The 23,395-nt window shown below is 38.7% G+C and overlaps 1 protein-coding gene across 1 annotated transcript in view; it reads right to left on the bottom strand.

Moving 5' to 3' along the window:
* Nucleotides 1-20,982, bottom strand: part of nek10 (NIMA-related kinase 10) — a 149,882-nt gene extending 128,900 nt beyond the window's left edge. Inside the window, 5 exon segments of the mRNA XM_051936095.1 lie at nucleotides 9,462-9,503; nucleotides 12,652-12,736; nucleotides 19,001-19,056; nucleotides 19,058-19,100; nucleotides 20,539-20,982. Of these exon segments, the coding sequence (XP_051792055.1) occupies nucleotides 9,462-9,503; nucleotides 12,652-12,736; nucleotides 19,001-19,056; nucleotides 19,058-19,100; nucleotides 20,539-20,663 (351 nt within the window). The 5' untranslated portion in view covers nucleotides 20,664-20,982.
* Nucleotides 20,983-23,395: the final 2,413 nt, after the last annotated feature.

Raw genomic sequence — 23,395 nt, 5'->3', positions numbered from 1 at the left:
TTGATGCTGACAATCTTAACAATTTCCGGCCTATTTCCCACTTACCTTTCCTGTCAAAAGTTCTTGAGCGTGTTGTAGCTTCCCAACTCACCAATTACCTAACCTCTAATAATTTGATGGAACCCTTTCAGTCTGGTTTCAGGGCGCGGCACAGCTGTGAAACTGCTCTGCTACGGGTAACCAATGATTTGCTTATGGCAGCAGACTCTGGACAAACTAGCATATTAATTCTGTTAGACCTCAGTGCAGCATTTGACACTGTTAGACATGACATCCTACTGTCCAGAATGGAGAACATGCTGGGTATCTCTGGCACTGCCCTCCAGTGGTTCAAGTCCTATCTGACTGATAGGCAAGAGTTTGTTAGTCTTGGCAACAGTAGATCCAGCTCAGCGCCAGTCACACAAGGAGTCCCTCAGGGCTCTGTCCTCGGTCCTCTGCTTTTCTGTATTTATATGCTTCCCCTTGGCCATATTATCCGTAGTTATGGATTGGGTTATCATTTTTATGCAGATGATACTCAGCTCTACTTCAATGTTAAAAGTGGAACTTCATCAGAGCTTTCTCAGCTCACAACCTGCCTTAGTGAAATTAAAACCTGGATGGAGCAGAACTCTTTAAAATTAAATTGCAATAAAACTGAACTCCTGCAAATTGGGACTAAAATGCAACTTAATAAAATGAGCTCCTTCCCAGTCCATCTTGGCAGTGATCTCATCAGACCTGCCTCTACTGTAAAAAAATCTTGGTGTCATTTTTGACTCCTCCCTCACTTATTCCGCCCACATAAATCACATGAAGAAACTTTCTTACTTTCACCTCCGTAACATATCCCGTGTTCGCTCCTTCCTCTCCTTCTCTAATGTTGAGAAACTTGTCCATGCTTTTATCACATCCCGCATCGATTATTGTAATTCTCTACTGGCAGGTGCCCCTTCTAATCTTATATCACAGCTCCAGCTTATTCAAAACTCAGCTGCAAGAGTCCTTACTCGAGCCAGCAGCAGCGAGCACATCACACCCATCCTGCTCCGTCTTCACTGGCTCCCTGTGTCCTACAGAATCGAATATAAAATCCTACTAATAACCTACAAAGCTTTAAATAACCTCGCGCCAAACTACATCAGTGACCTTCTCCATCGCTATGTGCCTGCCCGCCCACTAAGGTCCTCTGATTCTGGTAATCTTGTTGTGCCCGTCACTAATCTACACTCCATGGGTGACAGGGCCTTCAGCTGTATAGCGCCCAGACTCTGGAATGACCTACCAAAATTAATCAGGTCAGCTGACTCCATGAATTCTTTTAAAAAACAACTCAAAACTCATCTGTTCAGGAAGGCTTTTAGCTCTACTTGACTTTATTACCTTTCTCTCAGTTTACTTCTCTGTCAAGATGCTCATGTAACCTGTGTGTGTGTGCGATACCATCAATTATGTTGTCTGTTTTTTTTTTTTTTCAGAATTTACTGTCTTAATCTTCTTTGTTTATTTATCTGGTTTGTACAATGCTATATACTGTATATTCTGCCGTTCTTTATTTATTCTGTAAGTGCCTTGAGCATGGGAAAGGCGCTATATAAATAAAATGTATTATTATTATTTATTATTATTATTACATGTGTTTTCATCCATTTCATGTGTTTTTATCTGAAGAAAACAGTTTTTGTGCTTTATTTTTCATTTTTAATTGATTTAATTTGATTACCATCTTGTTTTTTGCAACATCGTCAGGATGCATAACATGACGCGGATCACTGAGTTGTCGATGTTACAAAGTTTATCCTATAAAGTTGCAACCAATTTCCAGTACGTTATCTCTCGGTGAATACGACATGTTTTGATTCTCATTAGTGATGGTTAGTTTGTTATTTCTGGAAGGCCACTACCTTTACATTTCTTTTCTGGTTTCTGACTTCTTTTAGACTTCAACTCCTGATTTATGTTTTGTCTTCTGAATTCTTGGTTGCTTGCTTGATTTCAGTCTCCTAGTTTTGACAATTCATTATTCCTAACTACAACTGTATAAAAAAAGCATCTGCTCCTTTTATGATTCTCACAATAATTAATGTTTAAGCACAATGTGTTCCTCTTAACAGATATGATGCTTCTCAACCATAAAATGTGGGTTCAGTTCCCACCTATTACATTTAAATATTTGTTTTATCAAGCATTACTGCTCAATACAAGCCATTCAGTGTGGAAGTTATGTATGCAATTAGGGGTTCTTTTCACCAGAAGGAAAAAAAATTAAAGTATTTCAAACAAAGAAGCTTTTTAATATTAACAATAGTTCTGTATGAAAAGAAAGAATGCTTGAGGGTGATAGAGTGTGATCATATATACAGTAAAGAGTCATTAAGTGTCAATAAGATAATCTGTCTGTCCATTTTCAAATTCCTGTATCAACAACAACAATTTATTTTTGTACAGCCCAAAATCACACAAGGAATGCGTAAATGGGATGATTGGACGAAGGGCCCTGTTTCTTGGCAGCCCCCCAGCCTTGACTTGCTAAGAAGACGAGAAAAAAACACCACCCAAAAAAAACATTGTAGCCATATCACAATTATAATATTAATGAACTTTATATTGTCATGACTTGTTTAAGTTAATCACTGAAACTGCTCTATTTTGCTGTCTGTTTAAGGTCATTTTTGTGTTTAGATAGGTTTCTATTTACTGTTACTATCTTATCATTGTAAATGTGTGAGCTTAGACATGATGCATGAAAAGTAATAAGTGAAATTTAACGTGCGTTCTCCCGCCTCACAGTTTCACTATAACTAACAGTCCTGGACTAAGGTGTCCACCCATAATCTGAATTTGCTTTTGTCAAGTGTGCCTGCAGCATTTAACACTAAGCAGATGCCAGTTGAGGATGTGCTGCCACTCCATCACAGGGCACACACACACACTGTCTTCACTGGCTCCATTCATCTTAAGGTTCGTGGCTAACATGAGCTGTAATAAAACACCTGTGTCAACACGCGCCATTTCCTTGCTTTTTGTAAAAAAGGCTTTGCATGACTTTACTTAATGCTCTGCGGCCTTTTTATTTAGTGCTGATCAAACTGCTTTTAGTAAACCTAACCCAAATCAGCCCACTCGGGTCGGGAGATTCAACATGACCTGTTTGCTGGACAGCTGTCTCCAGATTATGTTCATTGAGCAGATTAAACTAATTACCCTTAGGTCCCCACAGCCTGCATCTAAAAAGCTGATAATCATCTAGAAGGTGTTTCTTTCATGTCTGCTGATGGCAGCAATGTTACTTTTTCTGCTAAATAAAATTCAAACAGTATTTCCTTCCAGGATGTAGTGGGATAGACGATGACTGACTGACTGATTTCCTTCCATAATTAGTTTCTGACTATCAGTTTAATTAAGACTACACCTTTGAACAACTACATATTTTTAAATCCAAATAGTTAAATATGACTTGGGCATTTCAGAATAAAGGATAAAATCACAAATAAAAATGCATATTTGGCTAGTATTATTGCCCTTTGACAGACACATCACTTCTCCATGATAAAGCTGCATATCCAGCAGTGTTACATTCCTCCCTTTGTAATAGTAAAGTGCCCTTGTGCAGTTCCTCAACACTTAGAATGAGGTCAAGAATCGAAACATATAAAAAAGGTGTAGAAAAGTGCAAAATGTTACACATGGGCAAAAGAAATGACAACTATAAATACAAGATGGGAGACAATGACCTACAGGAAGCAACATCCGAAAAGGATGTATGGGTTTACATTGACACAACATTTTCATTGTCTAAGCAATGTGCAGACGCTACTAAAAAGGCAAATAAAATGTAAGGTTATATCGTAAAAACTGTTCAATATAAATCAACAGGTCATTAGGCTTTGACTATATGATGCACTAGTGAGACCACACTCATCAAGTACTGTGTGCAGTTCTGGACTTCACACTATGAAAAAGAGACAGCAGTGCTTGAAGATATGCAGAGAACAACCATGCCAGCACTTAAGGACATGTCCTACTGTGACAGACTCAGAGAATTAAACCTGTTTAGGAGACTGCATGGGGACCTGATTCAGATCTTCAAAATTCTCAAAGGTATCGATACAGTAGATCCAAACTGAATTCTTTTGAGTAAATGGCAATTCATATATGCAAGGAACATCAGTGGAAATTCAGGAGAAATGCATTTAGAACTGAAGTCAGGAAGCACTTCTTTACTTAAACATGTGTGGGATTCTGGAACAACCTACCAAGACATGTAGTTGAGGTAGAAGCCTGGTCAAACTTTAATCTGGAGGTGAGAGTGTTTAGCTAATTGCTAAACAAACAAGCATGACAGACTGAATGGTCTCCTCTTGTTTGTCAAATTACTAAATATAAATGTTTATTTCACCTTCAAAGACACAGGGGGATGTCATGGAAAGTGCTAAATAGAACAATAATATCAAACAAACGACTGACTCTAGTGTCTTTGTTCCACAAGGCTGAGGTCTTTTTCTATCAACTGTTGTGAATTATCTTCTCACCCACCTCCCATGTATCACCCAAGAACTTGTCTTTCTCACATGTCTTCTCTCCATATCTTTTTCTTGTCCTCTTCTACCCTCTACTGAGCCTTCATTACAAACCCTCCTCCCACCTATAGATTCATTGTATCTCCGGCTGAAGTTGGTTGAATACCCTCCAGGATCAGGCATGGTATTTTGGGTCTTCTAAGACACCAGGTTATGGATATTTAAAGTGAATGTTGGCATAACTGCTACCCAAGTCCTTGTAAGAGAGAACAAGAGGACAGAGGGAATAGCAAAAAAAATATATATATATACTCTGGATGGAATGCCATTACCTGTCTGGAACACCATGTCAAAATATTTCTTTTCGGTGTTGAGCTCTGTGCAAGCAATAATTCCCCAGGTTGCTAGTAGGCAGCAGCATTATTCTGCTACAAGAGTTAGGTTTCCACAGAGGCTCCTGAGAATTGTAGTGTTTCCAGGAATCTCAGTAGGAGCCCAGCTAAACGGGAAGGTTTTAAGGTAGCTAAGACTGGCTTTGGAAGTACATTATGGAGCTGCATTATAAGGACCTTCACATCCTCAGGCGGTTGACTATGATGTCGCAAGGGCTAGCCTGGTCAAATGAGGAAGAGGATGAGGATGGGAAAGAGAAAAGGAGGGAGGTAGGAAGGAGAACTACATTCTATACTTCGACAATTAGCTTTGAAGAATACAGAAAGCCAAAAAGGAGCATAGCGTATTGTTATTGTCATTTCCTTTTGTTCTGTTTCTACCTTGTTTTGAATATTCAATTAAAAACACTTTAAATACACAGACTAACCTCCTTGCAAGGTAATCACCAATTTGTTTTCTGCAAATATAAATGTAGATGATGCTCTTATGGTTATCTTATATTATCCATCCATCCATTGTCCAACCCGCTGAATCCGAACACAGGGTCACGGGGGTCTGCTGGAGCCAATCCAAGCCAACACAGGGCACAAGGCAGGAACCAATCCCGGGCAGGGTGCCAACCCACCGCAGGACACACACAAACACACCCACACACCAAGCACACACTAGGGCCAATTTAGAATCGCCAATCCACCTAACCTGCATGTCTTTGGACTGTGGAAGGAAACCGGAGCGCCCGGAGGAAACCCACGCAGACACGGGGAGAACATGTAAACTCCAAGCAGGGAGGACCTGGGAAGCGAACCCAGGTCCCCAGGTCTCCCAACTGCGAGGCAGCAGCGCTACCCACTGCGCCACTGTGCCGCCCTATCTTATATTATGCAGTCCCTTTATAAGTGTTCACCCCCTTGGAAGTTTTACATTTTATTGATTATGCAGCATTGAATCATAATGAATTTAATTTGCATTTTTTGACTCTGGTCAAATTGAAAAATGTTTTTAAAGTCAAAGTGAAAACAGACTTCTTCAAAGTGACCTAAATTAATTACAGATATACACCACAAAATAACTCATCACATACGCATTCACTGCCTTTAAAATGAAACACCCTGGTGCAGCCATTTGGTTTTAGTAGTCATAGAATAAGTTAAATGGAGAGCACCTGTCTGTAGTCAAGGGTTGACTGTACTGTACAGTACACTTGAAAATATTTAGCAAAATAACCATAGGAAGTGACCAAGTAGCTGTAAAATTCCTTATTACATTATATAAATGTGTACAATTGAGATTAAAACAAGAAATTGTATCACTATATCTACTAATGAATGATGATCTCCAGCACCACCATTGGCTCATTTTTGCTAGCCAAGCACATAACAGTCACTGGTCACACCAGCCGTTTTTTTAAGTTACATCTGTAAATGCACCTGTACCAAGATGGCCCAACTTGGAGTGTGTCAGTACAATGGCAAAAAAGTCAAGAAAACATTCCAACCAACACTGTAAAAAGGTGTTTGAAAATGACACATCAGGGATTGGAGACAAGAAAATTCCATGTAAATGAATACATGTTGGGGTCCACTTGAAAGAATCATTAAGAAATAGAAAGAGTATGGTACAGCTGTAAATCTGCCTAAAGAAGGCTGTCTACAAACACCAAATGACCATGTAAGAAGACTAGTCATAGCAGCCACCAAGAGACCTATAAGAACTCTAAAAGAGTTACAAGCGACAGTTGAAAGACTATGCAAACAACAACTGTTGCCCGGGTATTTCACCAGTTGAGGCTTTATGGGAGAGTGGCAAAAGAGAGACACTTTTAAAAAAAATCCATGGACAGCACATGGAAAACACCAAAATAAGCTGGAAGAGGTCCTATGGTCTAATGAGACAAAAATTGAACTGTTTGGCCATCAGAATAAGCATCATGTTTGAGGTCAGCCAAACACTGAACATGGATTACACACCATCCCCACTGTGAAGCATGGTGGAGACAGCATCATGTTCTGGGGATGCTTCTCTGCAGCACGGCTTGTAGGGTTACAAGGGAAAATGAACACAGCAAAATTCAGGGAAATCTTGGAGGAAAACCTGATGCACTATGTTAGGAATCTGTGCCTTGGGAGAAGATTTATTTTCCAGAAAATTTCACTGTACTGTGAATCTGTGACAAAAATGATCCCCTAAACCTACTGCATATACCCCCCTGAGTACTGCTTCTCCTTAGAAACAGCCTGATCCGGGCCTATCTAGAAGCTAGGTGCACCCAGACAATGAATGCTGTGTGCAGAATTTGGCAATGGGATAAGAAGAATACTTTCCCAATTATTCAGTTAATGGTAATAACAAAACGGCTAAAATTGTATTTATGGGCTTATTTTGAGCAGTTTTTCATTGTTTGTTTCACTGTTTCGTTAAGCCATTTATCACAGGATTGGAGGTGACATTACATGCAGTATAAAACTGAACACTGAAGGTTTTTAAAGAGTTTGGCTGGACAGAAAATATGGAAATTTCTCATAAAACTGAGTTTCTGATGTTTGGACAAAACAGTATTCCAAGTGAAACCCCACTGAAGGAGCACATGAAGAGTTGTTCTTGTTCATGCCAAAAAATATTAGTCAGACACTGGCATCTTTTGAAAACACACCATTTTTATTAATTATTTTTGAACAGCTGAGTTTCCCTCCTACAAGGTAGCTGCTGCTGCTGCACTGACAAAGAGTTTAGGATACTGCATTTTGTACTCTTGTAGCTTCAAGGTATAATTAAGTAGCTCTAATTTTACTTGTGCTCGCATTTTATCCTGTTCTCTGTTGCTTTTCATGTTTGCCCCTTCATTCTTGTATGCATTTAACTTGCTTTGTAAGTTGCTTGTATAAAGACATCTGCTAAATAAGTAAATCTCTCTATTATAAAAAAAAATCTTGGAATGAGACAAGACCTTTTTTTCCTGTGACGAGACGTGATCTTTTGAAGAGAGACAGAGAGACATTTTCACATCCCGCGAGACGGTCAAGTCACGTCATACTTACAACCTTTGGAAGCAAGTCCCATGAGACGGTGACTTTTGCAAGTCACGCCCTACTTACAACCATTTTCAAACAAGACCACGGTCATCTAACCTCAGAGTTGTTGGAATGCTTTTGGCAGACACACTTCCTGTGCTCTCAGCTCTTAAAAATTTTATAAGTTCTAGATGACACGTCAACGACAAAGCGAAGAAGAAAGAGCGGCGCATCGAAAACAGACCCAAAAGCGTTGGAGGACAAAAGAATGCAAAAAAGAATATGCTCTCCTTCTCAGGGGTGGGGTTTGATTTGTTTTCAATCCTATTTTTTGTAAAAATTGATCTATTTGTACGGAATGATTACAATAAAATTAATTAAAAAAATAAATAAAATCTATGTGCAAATTCTGACAATAAGGAAAGTAATAATCAGCCTGTCCCACGAGACTAGAGTTTGTGCCAAGAGATTTAACCATGCCTGGGGGCCGGAAAAAGACAAAGTAGAACGTCGTAAAGAATTCAAAAACATTGCTGTGATACACATGCAGAGCAGGTTAGAGATAATGGAAGTAGGAAAATTCAAAAATCTCAAAAAAATGATAGTAAAGATCGCATTAGCGCAAACAAATGGAAAATATTTCTCGGTGAAATAATGGAACAGTGAAAAGAGATCGAATAGTGTTTGAGGATGTCTGGGGGAGAAGAGAGACAAGGCAGTGAGACAAAAGGACAGCTGCTCTACGGGCTTTTAAACGTTCGAAGAGCCGCACGAGATGCAGAGCACGGCAGCAGCAGCAGCAAACCAGCAGCTGATCAAGCAAATAGGAGGTAGAAAAAAAAAAACTGTATTTGTTTCCCATTGTATCACCGTTTAAGAGGGGGTTTCGAGTATCCTAGGGGTGCGTTCAACCACCCCTCTTCAAAACGGTGTGTAGCACTGGCAGTGGGGGGGGGGGGGGGTATTAAAGAGGCAAAACCCCCTAGTAATATAATATAATAATGACACTTGGTACTAACAGCCTTCAAATGTGTAAAATGAAGGGTCATAGATAGGACAAGGGTTTTCATTTTTCCCAGGAACTGTGTAATGCTTTCATTTAAAGTACATCCATCATTCAACAACACATATGGAATAAGGCACCATATGACTGCTTTTATACCAAATTATGTTTAGAAAAGTAGAGGTTTAAATAGCATCACCCACAGTGAAGACAAAACACAAAGCAATTATTAGTACAATATAAAAATGTAAGGACAGGACAGCCGTGTATTGATTTCATTTTGTTATGAAATATGTTGACACAATATAATGAATAGGTGCTAATATATCATTGAGGATTATGTTACAAAGCTATTAAACAGAAGGGGAAAAGGCAATATGCCTAAATGCAGATCAAAGTACTATAACATCTGTTTCAATACATTCGTAAGAGAAGGAAAATAAAAGCAATGATACTTCAAAATGTTCTTGTATATCATTCAACTGGACTCATTTGATAATTTTCATGTTTTTCACTGTAAACTCCACTTCATCAATAAAACTTAAAATCTCTTACCTGGGCAAGACAATGTACTCCTTCAAGTTCATGAAACACTTTCTAAAGTGAAAAGAAACGTTTTTGTAAAGAAAATTAAATAAAATTATTATAACAGTCATCTGTTTAACAATTAACTTTTTAATTATAAGGACAAAGGACTCCAAATGCAATCTGGAAAGCTTCAGGAGCAAAGAAGAAACCAACTCTGGGGAGCACAGCAATACATTTCAGGACACACTTGTGCACACATACACACTCAGACATACCGGCCCAGTTAGAGCAGCCAATTCATCTCAAAAGAAGATCTTCAGCAAGTGTGAGGAAACTGGACTTCCACGAGAAAGTCCAGATAGATAAGTCAAGAAAATGCAAACCTTGTTCCCTGGGGTGGAGTACCAACCACTACACTGCAGCGCTTCCCTTGGCACATTTGGCTTTTGTGAAACTAGTCAAAAGACACCAGATTGTGTAATAATTGTTTCTTATTTTTTAAACTTGATAGACTCTTGTTTAGAGATTTGCTATGTCACACATTAGGATGATGGGCCCAATAAGAGGTCATGAAGTGCGCTGATCCTCTTGTTTGTGCACTTGTTTGACTTGTGTATTTGGGTCTACAAGGTCTGAAATTTGGCAGAAGTAGGTGCGGATACCTTTTGTATTAACAATTTTTTCATTAATAATTTTCTTTACAAATGACTGTTCTTTTAAATCAAATCTAATTTAATCATAGGCAGTAAGAAATGCCAAAGGCTGTCAGTAGAGGACAGTGTAGTGATTTCAAATCATGATTAGGCATACCTTTAAACTTAGATAATATAAATTGAACATAAAGGGGTAACATTACCAACAAATCACATTTCGTTATGGAAAAAAGTGTTCTATTGGTATTAAACACCTAAAGGAGAATTTTTGGTATAATACTAGATGATGACTGCAGAAGTAAGGGCTTAAATAAAAGGGTAGTCAAAGATATGGGGAATATCAAAAGAAGTCAGCAAAAAAAGCAAAATGAGAGACAGAAAGTGTAGTCAAGTAACAAGAGTGAGAGGTCCTAACCATAACTAAGATGCTTTCCTTAGCTATAGTAATCACAATACTTCACAACAAAAGTTTGTATTTTAATCCAAAGCTTGGATATCGAAAATGGCATACCACCAACTTATTAGGCAAGGATCTGCAACATACCACGTGACATGAATGGCAATGAACTTAGTTTTGCAGAACAGATTGATTGGAAAAGGGACCATGAGAGTAAATGTCAAAAACAAGCCATGTTTGTAACCACAAATTCAATTAGATTCATTCAAGAAACCAAAAATGATACTCTAAATCATAGTTGAGAGTCAAAGCAGAATAGTCATTGTACCAAGAAACCAAAAACAAAATGTGAATTTCTATAACGACTACACAGGAAGAAACAGTCATTAAAGGTTTTAGATTAAGGTTCAGGAGACAAAGTCAAAAAAAAATGGCTAAGGTCGATGCCAGTAAGTAAGAACAAGAGTATTATAAACAGAGCTTAAAACATGAAGCAAAAATCAGGGTCAAAAAGGACATAGTGAGAGGGTCAGGAACCAGGAAGTAGAGTATTATTTATTAACCAATACGAGAGGCAAAAATCAAAGTCAGGAAACCAAAACGAGTAAAAACGCACACCAAGTATTTAGAAGTCATCTGAATACACAATGCATGATGCCAATCTTTATCATGTTGTGATGATAACATCAAGAGACACAGAATACTCAAGATTATTCGAAAAATGTGCAATGGCAACCATTATCCTATCTCAGCAATAATGTTACGTGACCCTGAATACTCAAGATTATTCAGAAATGCGCAATGATGACCTTTATCCCATTGCGGCGATAAAGTCACGTGTTGCGCACATCCAATTGTTAAGTCTAGCAACTGCACAACAACAATGGCACCATTTACACAAACACAATATGGTGTCACGAAAAAAAGAATTCAAAAACAAACATTCATAAAAATGCAGCACAAAAATAATAAATTAAACCACTAAATTCCTTCGCCTCAGAACTCCCCAAAATGACAGCATAATGAGGTCAAGGAATGACTATAAAAAATTTTTTAAAAAACTGACTTCTTCTTTTTCTTTCAGCTGCTCCCATTAGGGTTTGCCACAGCGGATCATCTTCTTCCATATTTTTCTGTCCTCTGCATCTTCTTCTGTTACACCCATCACCTGCACGTCCTCTCTCATCATATCCATAAACCTTCTTTTAGGCCTTCCTCTTTTCCTCTTCCCTGGCAGCTCTATCCTTAATATCCTTCTCCCAATATACCCAGCTTCTCTCCTCTGCACATGTCCAAACCAACACAATCTCGCCTCGCTGACTTTGTCTCCCAACCATCCAACTTGAGCTGACCCTCTAATGTACTCATTTCCAAAAAAAAAAAAAAACTGACATTATTCAATATTAGATGAAGACTTGGAAATGCCCAAAGTTGACTTTTTATATTGTCTTGATAATAAGGTCACACATCAAACATTAACACACTAATCCCTCATGGTGGCTAAAACACCACAAAATGGAGTGTCAACAAAAACTAAGATGGTGTTGGGATAATACAAAAATATTTTTAAACTAATGAAACCAAATCAGGAAAAAGTTTGAAATAGACTCAGCAACCCCTAAAACCATAATAGTCATAGTTTTTAGTGCAGAAACTTCTCCAGAAAGCAAGATAAAATTTAAAAACAACACACAATGTTAGCAAGTGACTTCAAAAAACATGGCCGTCACCAAGCAGAAATGCACACTATGACAGCAATGCAATCTGAAGCTAAATACTAATTGGCCGCTGAAGTCAGTGAAATGTCACAAAAATAAAATAAGATTATAATAATATTATGTATAAAAACAGAAAGTAAATGTTGAAATAGCCATGAGATTATGATGGTGAAATTTTAATTATCTTTTATAACGAACATTTGTTATACTAACTGCTTAGATGTAATTGTGAATGAATCGTGTTTTAATTTTTTATTTTGCTCTAGTAAAACAAGTTTGCAAATTTCAAGTATTACATACAAATCATGCAATATCTTGCCAGCAATTTCAGATAATCCAAGCTATTTAAGTTTATTGTTTATCACCATTTATTTCACTCCAGCTGTGTCTCACAAAAGAAACAAAGCAGTGTTCAGTAATGTGGAAATGATAAAAGCGATCACACTGACCTGATACAGAGGCTCTCTCATGAGTAGTCGCAGGCATATTAACACACAGAGCAAGTTGTCTGGTTGGCTTTGATTGACCCACTCTCTAAAATAAAAAGTAAATAATAAAAAAAAAAATTAAAAACTGTCAAATTTTAGAATAAATAATAATCCCATTTGTTTGTGAATACACGATTTAAGACAAATGGTGAGCATTTTCGGTAATTGATTTGCCTAATTTCTACATGGCAGCCATAACTTTTGACAGCCATTCCTTTTGTGTGTCTGAAATCCAAAGCTACAAACTGACAAAAACATTATGAAAATAAAAAAAATAAATAATAAAACTTACAAATAATAATAAAAAAGTAAATGGACCCTTGAAAGTAAATGGATCCTTGATCTGGCCTATCAGTCTAGCAAAGCATAAAATAAGTCCAGTCCCTTTAAAATTTCAGAGTGATAAAATTACAGATGTTTATCCTCATGGGTAAAAGTATAAACTTGTATCTTCAGTATCAATCTGATAATTGCTAATTGTAATTTTAGTTTCTCAATTTTCAGTAATCCCTCCTCGATTGCGGGGGTTGCGTTCCAGAACCCCCCGCGAAAGGTGAAAATCCGCAAAGTAGAAACCATATGTTTATATGGTTATTTTTATATTGTCATGCTTGGGTCACAGATTTGCACAGAAACACAGGAGGTTGTAGAGAGACAGGAACTTTATTCAAACACTGCAAACAAACATTTGTCTCTTTTTCAAAAGTTTAAACTGTGCTCCATGACAAGACAGAGATGACAGTTCCGTCTCACAATTAAAAGAATGCAAACATATCTTCCCTCTTCAAAGGATGTGTGCGTCAGGAGCAGAGAATGTCAGAGAGAGAGAGAGAGAAAAAAGCAAACAATCAAAAATAAATAGGGCTGTTTGGCTTTTAAGTATGCGAAGCACCGCCGGACAAAGCAGCTGCAAGGAAGAGAGCAATGTGAAGGTAGTCTTTCAGCATTTTTTAGAGGAGCGTCCGTATCCTCTAGGCCAGTGTGCAAACAGCCCCTCTGCTCACACCCCCTCCATCAGGAGCAGAGAATGTCAGAGAGATTGAGAGAGACAGAGAAAAACAAACAATTAAAAATCAATACGTGCCATGCTTTTAAGTATGCGAAGCACCGTGCGGGAAGCATGTCGCTTGACAAAGCAGCTGTACGGAAGGGAGCAATGTGCAGATAATCTTTCAGCATTTTTAGATGAGCGTCCGTATCGTCTAGGGGTGCAAATAGCCCCCCTGCTCACACCCCCTCCGTCAGGAGCAGAGAATGTCAGAGCGAGAGAGAAAGAGAGAAAAGCAAACAATCAAAAATCAATACGTGCTATTTGATCTTTTAAGTATGCGAAGCACCGTGCAGGAAGCATATCGCTTGACAAAGCAGCCACATGTAAGCCCAGCAAGGAAGAGAGCAATGTGAAGGCAATCTTTCAATGTTTTTTGAGGAGCGGCTGTATCCTCTAGGGGTGCGACAGCCCCTGTGCTCACAATATATTTGAGGAGTTTATTTAATACGTAATACGTTGGTTGGGTAGCTTCTCAGCCATCTGCCAATAGCATCCCTTGTACGAAATCAACTGGGCAAACCAACTGAGGAAGCATGTACCAGAAATTAAAAGACCCATTGTCCGCAGAAATCTGTGAACCAGCAAAAAATCCGTGATATATATTTTAATATGCTTACATATAAAATCCGCGATAGAGTGAAGCCGCTAAAGTCGAAGCGTGATATAGCGAGGGATTACTGTACTTATAGTCATTTTAGTCTACACTTTAATACCTGCTGCTAGCAAACATATAAACAGCACTTACACTTTTATTGATGAAAACAAATAGTACTGGTAAACCAAACATAAGTTCCTTAGTCTAATCTAAGTTGAAATTTTAAATTATAATTCACTCTAAAACTGTGCTTATAGTATTCACAAATTTTGTCTTTTCTCTTTGTATAATTTACAAAAGAAATTTTGTTAGGAATTTCAACAGTCCCTGCATCCATTTTCATACCTGTATTCTGCTTCTGGACTGAGACTATCTGGGCAAGCAATTTTGGTGTTGCCCATTTACGTCTTATACATCCATAGAGCTCAGTATAATGGAACCGTTTTTGTGCTGACTGGTCAACAGATGTAGTTAAATGAATTGATGGATGAACAAAGTGCTAAAGGTCCACTGGCTTTCTGGCATTTACCTTGTTTAACATTCATCAATTTAATATGCTTAGTGCTTAGTCCATTTCTTTTACTGACTTCGATGAGACAGTATGAGTAGCAGAATGACCAGGAGGATAAACTAGTCGAGGTCAAAACCGAGAGTCAGAATAATCTTTCTACTAAGCCAAAACGTAACCAAAAATCAACAGGTCAGAGACAAAAAACAAAAAAGTCACAAAAGAAGTTTTTTTTTATCCTCAAACGCAGATACCCCGGAAATACTTGAGCCAACCTTTATACTGTTGCTCTGATGATGTCAATCGTGTCTAACACTCTTACCATAAAGATAACAGATGAACACAGTGTAAACTGACGGACCTCAGAACAAAATGGCATAGCAGTAAAATTCAATTCATTATTAAAGGGGTGGCCAACTCTGATCCTGAAGAGCCACAGTGGCTGCAGGTTTTTGTTCACAACCCAGTTGCTTTATTAGAAGTTAATCCTCACCAATAACAGATCTTATTTCATTTCATGGCTTGTGAGTGTTTCAACTTTACCATGTCTGTTCATTCTTAACTCATAGATTTTGTTTCCCTTTCTAATGATACATGTATCATCCAAGTGATTGAAACCTAAAATAGATGAGTCATTTCAGTTCTTCACTTTCCTCTTCAGTTTCCTTCTGAGCACTTAATTAAACCAAATAATGAATGATTATTGGAGATTGGAAATGGAGACAAGCTAGATGGGGAACCTCTGGTTCCTTTGTCATTTGCATCTTATTGCTAATAAGAAGCAGTTAAAACAATGAATAGATAGATAGATAGATAGATAGATAGATAGATAGATAGATAGATAGATAGATAGATAGATAGATAGATAGATAGATAGATAGATAGATAGATAGATAGATAGATAGATAGATAGATAGATAGATAGATAGATAGATAGATAGATAGATAGATAGATAGATATAGAACTGTTTAAGAGTAAAATAAGCAATCAAGGGTTCAAAATCTTTACAAGCAAGAAAACTAAAAGGAAGCAGAAAAATGGCACTTGAGTAATAAGTGCTTCATCAGCATTGAATGGTATTTCATAAAGCAATTGGGATGGAAGAAAAAACCTGAAGCAACTGCAGCCCTCCAGGAGCCGACATTGCTCAGCCCGTGATTTAAAGAGTCTGAGTCTTAAATAGCAAATAAATTAAATGAAGTTTAATTAGTAGCGGGGCGGCACGGTTGCGCAGTGGTAGCACTGCTGCTTCGCAGTAAGGAGACCGAGTTCGCCTTCCGGGTCCTCCCTGCGTGGAGTTTGCATGTTCTCCCGTGTCTGTGTGGGTTCCTCCCACAGTCCAAAGACATGCAGGTTAGGTGCATTGGCGATTCTAAATTGTCCCTAGTGTGTGCCTGGTGTGTGGGTGTGTGTATGCCCTGTGGTGGGCAGGAACTCTGCCCGGGGTTTGTTCCTGCCTTGTGCCCTGTGTTGGCTGGGATTGGCTCTGTCAGACCCCTGTGACCCTTTGTTAGGATATAGCCGGTTGGACAATGACTAGCAAAAACTAGTCACTAATTAAAAAAACAGTTAAAAGGAAAACCTGTAGCCACAGTAGCGAAGGGGGTTCTTATGGACAATGTCATGCTATGCTAGGAAGTACTCCCAGATCTTGTATTAGAAGAGTGGCTCTGCCTCACTCAAGATCAAGTCGGAGTCGGGGAGAGAAGCTGAACAACACTCACCTGGGAGGAGTATAGGAATAAACAAGGGGGGAAAAAAGAACACTTGTGTCTATACAACGTGTGGGAAGCCTTTTTTCCAGGTATTGTGGTTAATAAACCTTGTGTCTGAACTCAGGACTTGTGTCGTGTTGGTTGTGTCTGGTGTTTGGGGTGCTGCAACAGCCCCTGCTGGTCACAATGTTTATAATTCCCCTGATGAATTAAGTTGGTAGGCATGACTTTTTATGGCTGCATATAATATTTTAATAATTCCACACCTAAAGAATTAAAATATACATACTTTCATGTAATTGTAGGCAATTCAACCTCTGCTCCTAGGGACAAGCTGACAGAGATGGGAGTATATTCATACCTAGTGGCATGGATCGTGGACTATCTTAAACACAGACCTCTGTATGTGTGTCTCGGGAACTGCAGGTCTGACATTGTGTCAGCAACACAGGAGCGCCACAGGGGACTGTACTTTCTCTGGTCCTGTTCAGCCTATATACATCGGACTTCCAATATAACTTGGAGTCCTGCCAAGTGCAAAAGTTCGCTGACGACACTGCTATTGTGGGCTGCATCAGGAGGTGGGGCAGGAGGAGGAGATAGGAACCTCATCAAAGACTTTGTTAAATGGTGCGACTCAAACCACCTACACTTGAACACCAGCAAAACCAAGGATCTGGTGGTGGATTTTAGGAGGCCTAGACCCCTCCTGGACCCCGTGATCATCAGAGGTGACTGTGTGCAGAGGGTACAGACCTATAAATACCTGGAGTGCAGCTGGATGATAAATTGGACTGGACTGCCAACACTGATTCTCTGTGCAAGAGAGGACAGAGCTGGCTATACTCTCCTTAGAAGACTGGCGTCGTTCAACATCTGCAATAAGATGCTGCAGATGTTCTATCAGACAGTTGTGGCGAGCGCCCCTCTTCTACGCGGGTGGTGTGCTAGGGGAGGCAAGCATTAAGAAGAAGGACGCCTCACGCCTGGACAACCTGGTGAGAAAAGCAGGCCTCTATTGTAGGCACGGAGCTGGACAGTTTGACATCCGTGGCAGAGCGACCGGGTGCTCAAAAGGCTCCTATCAATTATGGAGAATCCAAGGCATCAACTAAACAGTATCATCTCCAGACAGAAGAGCAGCTTCAGCGACAGACTGCTGTCACTGTCCTGCTCCACTGACAGACTGAGGAGATTGTTCCTCCCCCAAACTATGCGACTCTTCAATTCCACCCGGTGGGGTAAACGTTAACATTATTCAAAGTTATTGTCTGTTATACCTGCATTTTTATTACTCTTTAATTTAACATTATTTTTTTTATCAGTATGCTATCTATCTATCTATCTATCTATCTATCTATCTATCTATCTATCTATCTATCTATCTATCTATCTATCTATCTATCTATCTATGCTTTTCTTTCCAAAAGCAGATGTAGTTTGTGTAATGTTCAGGAGAGCATGAATTCAAAACCAAGGATTTCTAGCATGGGAGCTGAATTGTGCATTTACAGATGAGAACTATTGTTAAATCCAAGGTAGTAATCCTCGAAATATTATTTTGAATAATATTGGTATACCTTTTTTATATTGCATATAGAAAATGTGTCTGTGAATTACATAGAATAAGAAAAACCATAACAAGCAAACAAATAAAAGATTATAAAATGATAAGGCAAACAGTTCGGTGGCAACTGGGGCGACAGTCAACTCAGCGAAAAGACAACTCGGTGAAAGAAAACCCGGCAAAAAGACAGGTCGGTGAACGACAACCCAGAGAAAGACAATTCGGCGAAGAAACAACTTGGCGAAATACAACTGGCAACATACTTTACCAGTTAGGTAATAGTTAGGTTCAAAGAGATTTTTTAATTATATTTAATTGACAACATGATTTAAAATGTTTGAAAATAAATGTATATAATTGATGAACGAACTTTATTCTGCAGATGGAACAAACTATCTTACATTTTTTTCTGCAACCAAAATTGCTAATCCTTTATATAAATTGTATTGATTGTAATCGTATGATAACGGTATTTAGAATACAAAAGGTGACCGGCGAGTACGGCTTAAGGAATATCTTCACTCTCAACGTATTGGGACTCTCATAAAGCAGGTGATTCTGTGGATTTTCCGGTGCCCTATGTTGTCGTATAAATATCATTAAAAAAATCTCTTTGAACCTATTACCTAACTGGTAAAGGATGTCGCAGAGTTATCTTTTCACCGAGTTGTCTTTTCACCAGTTTGTCTTTTTGCCCAGTTGTCTGTCGCCCAGTTGCCCCTGAACAAAGGCAAACATTTGTTACACTTTGCCTTTTACAAAGGTTTAAATGGAAAACACTAAGATATGCCCAAAATGACATGTCTATACTGTTTTTGACTTTCTTATCCAAACATATAGAACTTTGTTTAAATGCTTAAAATTATACTTTACCTGCAAATTAGCCTGTTCTTTACCAGCGCTGTGAAGATTTCCAGAAACAGTTTTTTGCTGTGGATGACTGGAAAATTTCCTTTCATTTCTGTAAGTCACACTTTAATAGATAAGAGAATAGTTTTATTACAACATATTGAAAGAAAAGAATGTAACATTATACACATTAGTTTCACATGACAAACATCATAGATTAAAAGATCTTGAATTATTTCATCATCTTACTGTATTTTCATATGAGCAAGATAAATATTTAACAATTTAAATTAACATACTGAAAAAGTTTGTAATACACAGTTCAACTGTATTATAACAGCTCGGATTCTAACAGCACCAGGGAGGAGGAGGAGGAGCAGCAGCAGCACAGTCAAGGTGTGAAATAATAACAGGTCATCCAAGTAGACCAAGCTGCTGTGTGATCTTCATAGATGACCTGCTGGTGCACACCTCACTTCAAAGAGGCCCTTGTCCATGTGAGGGAAATGATCGCAGCCATCTGAGCCGCTGGGATAAAGCTGAACCCAGTGAAGGGTCATCTGCAGCAGGGTGAGGCCCTGTTTTTGGGGAATGTAGTCAGCACGACAAGAGTAGCCACTGATCCTGAGAAGATTGCCATCATGCATGAAAGTCCATGGCCCAGTAACCTACAGGAGTTTCGGAGGCTCCTGAGTTTGGGCTCTTACATCAGCACGACCTACTTAAGCCAAACATTCGTATGACTTCAGGGCCCATGTATGTACAGGACTTGAAGCAGAACCTGTCGATCACCTTAGCTTATGACCATCAGTAGGATGCTAGTGATCGACAGAAAAGGAACTACAACAGTGGTTGCCATTGGAGAGCAATACATCCCGGTGACTTGGAGTGACTCCACAGCCTACAATGAAAAAGCAAGTTCCTCATCTCCTATCATGTTTTCTTGACAATAACTTGAGAGAATGAACCATTTTGCAGTTCTCCTGTTCAACAACAGTTAATCAGCTTGCTTTCTGAATTTCATTTGACACACAAGAGGTGTTAATTAAAGACATAGACATATTTCCCTAGATTCTTGATGCACAAAGAAATGCCTAAAAAGACATTCATCTTAAGCATGTAAGCTGTCCTCTGTTTTTGATTAAGAATTTTTCAATTCTGGAAGACATAATTATCAGTTAACTTTTATTATACACAGCACTATAGGAGTATTTTTGACACATGCTACATTAATGAAATAGGAGTGGTATATTAAACCAAGAAAGAATGTAATGGATATGAATAGGGGAACAACAATGCATCTGAAAGTACCAAAGCAAAATTCAGAATGGCATGATGATTATGGTTAGACAAATATTACAGTTTAATTAGTAACAGAAGGACATTACTATATAAGCACTACGCATTTAGTAAAACAAAAAAAAAGCAAATAAAATTACTTCATTAAAGGAAAGGTATAAATGGGAATCACTATTTGGATATAAACAGACACAGCTTGGGTGAATGGACCCATAAAATTAGAAAGAAGCCAGTGCAAGAAATGCATGCAGATAATGAAGTACCTAAAGTTTTCAAGCTCTTCTCCCTCTGTGAAGTGTTTGTTCAAATTTCGCTTTTGGCTGGCACTACTTCTTGACAAAGTGGTTTGGTGGTATGATTTTGTAACACTGGTGCGGGGTCTTTCCATAGTTCACTGAAGGGAAACTGTAAATACATTCAGAAATACAAAAAGACAATAAAAGAAACTTTCTGTTAGTTAGGTAATGTAGACTTTCATAATATCTGAATAATTCAAAATTATGAAATGTAGGTAGGGACAATGGATCCTTTGAACACCCATTTCCCCACAAGGTTATTAAAGCAACAGGAATTTGACATTGGCATTAGTAGATGCAGAAGGCTACCTACCCAAAGCATCTCTGAAGGGATGGCGGCACATGAGAGGGCAAACAGAAACACATCATACACTCACTCAAACTAGATTTGTCTGCAAGCCTAAAGTAACATACCCACACATGCAGAATCTTGGAATAAACAGATTGTGTGAACATGGAGAGAATATGCAGGCAAACTCCACAGCCACAACAAACTGAGGTTAGGTCTTGTATTTAGTTTCCACTTTATTTGCTATACCACCATGCCAAAATACCTTCATTTAAGGGACATTTAATTTTTTCTTGCATTTAATTCTTTGCTAGCAGACTGCTACTAATTTAAATACGTCTTAAAGAAAGAAATGTCAGTTTTAACATGTAATTAAATAACAACTGGAGCCCTCTCCCAACCCTTATCCATAAACCCAAACAAGCCCTGAAAAGTATGAAGTTCTTGGATGACATTGAAAGAAGAGCCTGTGTAGACCAACGAGGGATGAGTGTACCACAGCAACCTCAACAAGAAGGTGCCATTTAGATAGTAAGTTAAGGAAGCGGCGAAGACCAGAGGCTACCCATGCATGGACTAGTTATGTCATTTCCGTCCATTTGTCAATGTGTGGGGCCCAGATACACTGTTCATCCTCGTCATGGAGAGTTCAAAAGGGTTAAAAATAAAAAAGGGACAATTTTGACAATGACAGGAGCGTGAGAATAAAAAAATTGGGAGTGGTCTCACCTGGACTTTCTCATATATTCAGATATGGGGATGGATATTTGAGGAGAAAACCACAAGACAATGACTATATTTTTATATTATGTACATTAAAGAACCATTAACAACAAATCAAATCAAATTAATAATATATTGAACAATTATTATAAAAGTAAAGTTGAATAAATCAGACTCTGCAGCTGCATGAATAAAAGGTAAAGTACCACTTCCGGTTAATGGAAATAGCTCAAAAGTTGCAGATATAGTCATGTTTGTACCCAATACTTGCATGCAAAATTTGGTTGACCTAAGTCAAAGCGTACTCAAGTTTCATGTTTACATTCAGCACACACACACACCTACACACACACACATAATTCCAAAAATGGTAATTTTCAAACTCAGGGTCTAAAACGTCGAGATTCACCACAATCTCGGAAATTGAATTTTTGGAGGATTCCCAATACTTTCCCTATACTTCGTATACGTAGAAAGTAAAAAGGGAATCGCGTACCATTTCCAGGCTAGAGTGAGGTTTAATACTGATTGTCCCAAAGGAAATGGCTTCCACAGAATAACAAAAAGGGTGGATTGATAGTGAATTTTTTTTTTTCAATACAGAAAACAAAAGCAATCAGTAATGACAATAATGGAAAGGGGATTCACAGTGGTGAAGTTGTTTGGGACTGGTTTGTGTGGACTATGTCTGCGATGTGTTGCTGTAGACCTTCTCCGGGCACTCTCTGTTTTTTTCTCGGGATATCAAAGACATTAAGATTAAAGTCAATGGGTGACCGTTAACTAGACAAGTTCAAATTAGCATGGCTGCCCCACACAGGGTTTGTTTCTGCTTTGAATGCCCATCTTCAGATCACTCGATCGACATAAGTAGCATACAGGCAATGGATATAAATGATGGCAACAGTAAGGAGGCTGCCAAATTACAGTCAATCCTCAACTTTTGCTGGGGGGTACCCATTCTCATGAAACAAAGTGAAAGCCGAAGACAGTAATGTTAATACATTGAACCTATGGGAAATAGGGGGTCAGGTTCCTTCAACCACCAAAAGCTGTAATCTTTCACTATAGACTGCTCAAATACACTTTTCTGCTTATAATTCTTTAGAAACAAAACACAATTTTTAATAATATGCTGCGAGTGCCATGGAGGATAGGATGGACATCCTGCCGTGCATGGAGAGGCATACCCGGCCAGGATGCCTTGTGATCCTTATCCCCATGGGTATAAGTATGGGGTATGGGTGAGCAGTAGTGGATCATTCCCCCACATGGAAGATGGCAGTGTTCCCTCCTGGCTGATCCCAGTAGGGACATCCGCAGGGTTGCATGGGAGTGTGGGACACGCAGGCCAGTAGGGGTCCTTGGGTGCTGTCAGGTGTAGGACAGCTCTTGTTTTCATATGACCCAGAAGGGCTCCCAACAGGCAATACCGTAACACCAGAAGCATTCCCAGGTCTGCCTTATAAGGACCCCCCACAACTCATCTCAGGAAGTCAGAGTTGAGGTGCAGCAAGTAACAGTCACCAGAAGGAGCAGAAAGAAAAAGAAGGAGCATTTAATTAATTTACTAATATTGGTTGTGTTCACTTGGAAGGTGGGGGTGATAAATAAAAGTCTTTTATCAGAATCTGGAATTGTGTTGGGTGAAATTTTGTCTGAGGATTGGGGTTCAGTGGCACCCTCTTGTGGTCAAAATGCACCACCATAACACAGCAACCATGAAACAACCCATAAAATGCAGAACACAAAATAAAAGTGATAACATGCAAAAAAATCTTTTTTTATCGCTAGTCATTCACTAGATTTCTG

Source organism: Erpetoichthys calabaricus, chromosome 13 (genome assembly GCF_900747795.2).
Source record: "Erpetoichthys calabaricus chromosome 13, fErpCal1.3, whole genome shotgun sequence".
Taxonomy (NCBI): domain Eukaryota; kingdom Metazoa; phylum Chordata; class Cladistia; order Polypteriformes; family Polypteridae; genus Erpetoichthys; species Erpetoichthys calabaricus.
Note: the sequence above shows the minus strand (reverse complement) of the source record. Positions and strands in the feature narration are given on the sequence as shown.